The following is a 5,969-nucleotide window of genomic DNA, read 5'->3' on the forward strand; positions in this document are numbered from 1 at the left end:
AGATAGTCCATCCTAATGATCTCCTCACATCTGGATCAGAGATAGCTCCTGTTCCATATCCCTGTTATTTCGCAGTGCATGTGTGCATGTCTTTAATTACCCTGCAACAGCGGAAGTCACGCTACAACTTTCCCCCTCACATGTATCGCCGAGGAAGCGGCACACATACAACCTCCGTACACCCTAAGTTTGTCGACTCGCTCGGACGTCCCGATATTTTCCCATTTAAGCTCGACAGTGGATCTTCGCCCATCGATAACCCTCCTGGCCCTGCCTCCAAAAGAAAAGGGATCGATAAACCGAAAGGCTTCAGACAAAAAGGCAGTTGGAGCCTTCCCTCTGCAGTCCAGGTGAGCCCATTCCAGAGCTGGCAATTTCATGTTGATGGAATTTGTGCCAGATATAATTCTGGGGACGTGCAGCTGCTAGCCTCGATGCGGGTCATGCCTGACACGAGGTCTTCAAGTGCCTGTTGCATTTCATTCATAAGGATCGATAAACCGTACTCTGGTGCCTCAAATACCAATCGTGTTAGTCTTTTCCTGTTGCTTTTACAGGCGCAAACGAAAGTGGGAATCGAAACCAGAAGAACTTCGCATTGGTCATACCCCAAAATCGGGGCATGCACACACCTTGTCCCACCTATAAAGTTGACATGTAATGCGAGAGACGAAAGGCATCGACTCTTCATATTTTACCTCGGATGCGTGCGCGAATTTCTCCACTATCCAGACGAGTCTGACAAAAGGAAACACTCCAGCCGTGGAACTGTGAGATGTCCGACTCAGAAGACTCACCCACTGTCGCATTACCACCCTTTGATCATGAAAAAGCTGACGTGATTCTGCGTTCATCCGACGGCGCAGATTTCCGTGTCTTCAGGCTCTTTCTCTCCCTCGCATCACCCTTCTTCGAGACTCTCTTTGATCTTCCTCAGCCATCTGAAGAGACTAACACCGACATGGAGATCAAAGACAGACTCCCTGTCATCCCTGTCAGAAAACAGCAACATCAGGTAAATAACACTTTACTATTTTTGACTTTTTGTTACTAGTGTGACTTTTTGGGAAGGAATCTACTATCATTACCCATGTCCTGCAGGCACAGCTGCACTGTTCTTGCTGATTTTAGTCTTGTTCAAACCACCTAATTCATAGCTTTCAGTAGATACCACATACACTCAAATTGATGGGGGTTCCAAAGAGATATTGTGATTTTTCTCTCAGACAGTGTGCATCACACCAATGGCTCAATATCTCTGAATTTTCAGACATTTTCTAGTCTTCTTGGCTTAGATATATTGTCACTTAGTTGTCTCAATAGATTCTGTTCTCTTTTTATTCTTCAAAATGCTGTATATGGTCAAAAAAAAAGTACAGATAGTAGATTCCTTCCCAAAAAGTCATAAATAGTCACAATTGTCACAAAAAAGTCAAAAAAAGTCATGAAAAAGTCAAAAATAGTAATGTGTTGATTTCATGATGTAATACTACTGAAGGGCCCATCCATATGTTGTGATGCTATACATGAGATTACTGACAGGCCCATCTTCATGTTTCATCAGAGGTACATCTTACTGTGGATAGTGGTGGCCACCACAGTGCCATCAGTATAACATGCTCTCAGAACCATCAGTCACTTAAAAAACCTGCTGTCAGTCATTCCCTGGACTGTTTCTCCCCCCATGCCTGATGTGTTCTGGGACTAATCAGTACTTGGAAGGCTGAAAATGTTATGGAGGTCAATCTGGCACTTCAGCACATGGGATGTATAGGTTAAAGGATACTTTGTGGATTAAACCTGTCAGAGGAACAAGGGGCCTAGGATTTCTGCAGCTATTTCAATGCTAATATAAGCTGCACTTTCAGGAGTAGGGACCCCTGCCACCTGTCATGACCATGACACAGACATAAGCCCCTAACACCTACTCCACCCTCTTCCAACATGTTCCCATGCTTCTCCACCCTCTTCCAATGCATTCCCATGCTTCTCCACCCTCCTCTGAAGCATTCCTGTGCTCCTCCAACCCTCCCAACACATCTCCACACCTCTCTGAGGTCCCCTGTCCATGTTCTGACCAACTCCACTCAACTCCACCCTCATGCTGGTCATGTGGATGCCAGACCTTCATCTGTGCCTCCTCTGAGGCCTTGGTCAGCTCAGTGGGCTGCCAGACTTGTGGCCCTGCATTCCAGATAGGGTTCTGCCCTCATGTCAGTTTTTCTCCATTCTTCCACTCCTTTGATATTTACCCTCTCTTCCTTGTTGTAGTAGATTCCTTTTCTCAGTTAAGGTCCCCATCATCCCTACCCTCTATCCCTTGTGTTGGAGGGACTGCTAACCTGTTATACACTTATTGGTTTGCATTCTACACTGCACTGCCCTTGACCTACATCATATATAAGGCCACATAGTACTCTGATGTAATCAGTATGAATATCAATAAAGTCCCCACCTTCAACTCCCTCTCAGTTCCCTCTGGAGTTTCATCTCCACTCCCTCTGAATCCACTCCACCTCTGAAATATGAGGGCTGAGCTCGCACAAGAGGGCAGTGCACTAGCTGAACCCAACACCCTCTCATCCGACCTCTGACCTCTGTCTCCAAAACTTTCCTCCATACCCCTCTGCTCACTGTTTGTTGAATATCTCACCACCCAGTGGTCAGATTTGCCTCAGACTTTGACTGCTGTACTCCACAGCCCAACCCACTCCTACTCAGCCCTAAGAGGAATTCAGGGGTGTTGTGTGACCTTGACAATATATTTGTACTCTCACTTGTACAAGCTCTCTCACTTCCCCTACCACATCTACTATGCCTCCCATGACACATCTGCAACAATGGGATGCTACTGAGGCCCTTGCTACAGTCTTGGCAAACCCCCAACATCTTCCTTCAGTTGTTGAGCCCTTCCAGAGCTTCTCCTCCAGGGGGCACTCCAACTCCAACCCAGCTCCAGACAGCACCTCATGTACTGCACCCTCCATCCATCAGCAGTCCTCCCTCCACTCTCCACCACCTCCTATCATCATTCACCCTGGCAGAGATGGACTGGGTGACCCTGATGATGACCCTGATGATCCTGACAACCACCCTGGTGATGGGCCTGATGACAAGGATGATCCTGACAACCTCATGGATCCCCTTGATGACCTTGTCCTTGCTCTGACCCAGGCCATCCATGCCCTAGCCTGCTCCAACCAGTGCTCTGGTGACTCTGCTCTGCAAACCAAAGTCCATGAGCCAGATACCTTTGATGGGTCCAACCCTAAAAAACTCTGTGAGTTCTTGGTCCAATGTGAGCTCAATTTCCAGGACCACCCTCAGGCATTCCACTCTGACTGAGCCAAGGCCACATATGTGCAATCCTACCTTAAGGGCATGGCATTGGCCTGGTTCAAACCAGATCTCCTCAATCCAGATGATTACCTTAATCATCCACTGTGGATGGATGACCACTGCAAGTTCCTCCATGAGCTCACTACCAACTTTGGCCCTCATGATGCTGCTGCTGATGCCATCCAGCATCTGGAAAATCTTACCATGAAGGACTCTCCACATATTGTGAAGTACTTAGTGGAGTTCTGTCATGACCATGGATTCATCCTAGGTCCTCACTCACTCCACACCAACTCCACCTGCCCCCTGACATTTACCAGTCATCTCTGCTCTGACTACTGCCAGACATGTACTGCTCTCTGAGGAGTCATGTGACTGCCCTTTGGACTTCTCCCTGGCAGCATGCACACTGCATGGTCCAGCACCTGGACTGTTCCTTTTTTGGATATCCTATGTTACCTGTTTGTGTGTCCTCCATCTACCCTTCATTCATTGTCTAGGAAGTTTTACTTGAAAATTTATGAGTCTCTGTATGTCAGTTCTGATTCCAGTTACTGTACCTCCATAGTGGTATAAAAGCATGTATTGTACTCCAGTGTCCTTTAGTATGAATATCAACTTAGTTCCTACTCCCTCTGTCTCCATCTTCTGCCTGTTGGAGTTACCTCCAACTTTCTGTCTGTACTCTCCCTCTGAAATACGAGGGCTGAGATCATGCAAGGGGGTAGCACACAAGCTAAACCAAATGCCCTCACCCCACTCTGCCTTTGTCTTGGTGGACTTCATTCCTGCCAACACTCTGCCAGTCAGAGTTCAGTTCCTTCTGTCAGAGTAGGCCTGGACTTGACAAGTTCAACCACTGGGCTTCTCAGGTAAAAGACTATGGTGAAGGCACACTCTGCCACCACTTCTACTCAGGTCTCCCTGACTGCATCAAGGATGAAGTGTCCCATGTCAGCAAGCCTGCCAACTCTTCATGCACTCCACAAGTTGGCCCAGACAGTAGATGCATGCTACTGAGAATGTCTCCCACTCCACCAAGCCACCTCCTGCTGAAAGAACTCTGCTCTGCACATCAGACTCCAAGCCAAAACCCTCCACATCATCCTCTGCCCCTAAGTCTGACTCCAAAAAGGCCAAAGTGCCAAAGTCCAACCTCAACCATCTCCTCAGAAAAGATGGCAAGCTCATGGCAGCTGAGTGGCTCCACTGCCTTACTGGTGGGCTGTGCCTCTTCTGTGGTGAACCTGGCCACTCTGCCAAGGCCTGTGCTGCTAAGGCTGCCACTCTGACCACTCCACCTGCAGAGAGGTCAGAGCCAAAAAATTAACCTGCTCCTCCAGGGAGCCTGTATGTCCTGGAGGAAGCATTGATCCCATCTGTGCAGAAGTCCACCTCAATGCATCCACTCTTTCTGACCCCAATTCTCTTCATCTGATTATTTCTCTTCCTGATTTTTCCATAGATACTTTCCCCACTCTGGTTGACTCAGGCTCTTCACACTGTTTTGTCTACCCCTCTTTAGTTAAAAAATATAAAATCCCAACAAAAAATGTCTCTCTGCCTATTCCTCTCTGACTGTTTGATGGTACTAGTAATACTGCCATTTCCCAAGTAGTAGATTTCTCCATCCACTTTGCCTCTGGCAGTGTCACATCTGTTTCCTGTTATGTAACTCCATTGGATTCCACCTGTTCATTGGTCTTGGGACACAACTGGCTCACCCACTACAATCCATCAATTGGCTGGGTACTGAGCAGTATCTTGTTCTGACCATCGATACAAAGAATGCTGATGCCCTTGGCACCTCTGTCACCTTCTGTCACAACCTCTGCTTCAGTACTGACACCCTCTGCTCTGTCCACTCCTCTGACATCAGCTCCACCACCTACTCCAATGGCTGGCTTGCCATGCACTGCTCTGCATATCTCTCTCATTGGAGCTGCAGCCTTTGTCCATGCCTGTGCCCTTCCTGGCTCCACACAGTTCTGCTTGCACCTCTGCCCAGAAGATATGAAGCTCCGAGCCTCTTCAATGCCCTCTGCACCTCCTGATCTCTCTGTGGTACCCTCTGACTACCATGAGTTCGCTGATGTCTTTAGTAAAGCAAAGGCTACTGAACTCCCTCCACACTGCAGCTTCAATTAAATATAGATCTTGAAGAAGGGGCTTCTCCACCTCTAGGCACTGTCTACTCCCTCTCTCCACCTGAGCTAGAGGTGCTCCACACATTCATAGATGAGCACCTCAGCTACAGTTTCATTAAACAGTCAACCTCCACCCATGGAGCTCCCATCCTCTTCGTTAAGAAGAAAGATGGCTCACTCCACCTCTGTGTGGATTACCAAGGACTCAATAAAATCACCAAGAAAGACTGCTACCTGCTTCCTCTCATCTCCAACTTGCTCGATTCTCCAAGCTGCACTAAAATCTATAGTAAAATTGACCTCCACCATGCCTACCACTTAGTCTGAATCAGTGCTGGTGATGAATGGAAAACCACCTTTCACACTCACTATGGTTCTTATGAATGGTTGGTTATGCCCTTCAGTCTTACTAATGTGCCAGCAGTTTGTTAACAGCATCTTTGCCGACATGCTTGATGTCTGTGTTGTTGTTTACCTTGATGA

The 5,969-nt window shown here is 47.6% G+C and overlaps 1 protein-coding gene across 1 annotated transcript; it reads left to right on the top strand.

Annotated features, from left to right (window-relative positions):
• Nucleotides 1-775: 775 nt before the first annotated feature.
• F5J12DRAFT_897285 (uncharacterized protein) lies at nt 776-1,125 on the top strand (the record flags this gene model as incomplete). The annotated part of the gene is made up of 2 exons (XM_051748008.1): nt 776-1,015; nt 1,072-1,125. 2 exons carry the CDS (start codon nt 776-778, stop codon nt 1,123-1,125), a joined length of 294 nt encoding a protein of 97 aa, XP_051595703.1.
• Nucleotides 1,126-5,969: the final 4,844 nt, after the last annotated feature.

This window comes from Pisolithus orientalis (genome assembly GCF_024613125.1).
Source record: "Pisolithus orientalis strain OTSU chromosome Unknown F5J12scaffold_50, whole genome shotgun sequence".
Classification (NCBI taxonomy): domain Eukaryota; kingdom Fungi; phylum Basidiomycota; class Agaricomycetes; order Boletales; family Pisolithaceae; genus Pisolithus; species Pisolithus orientalis.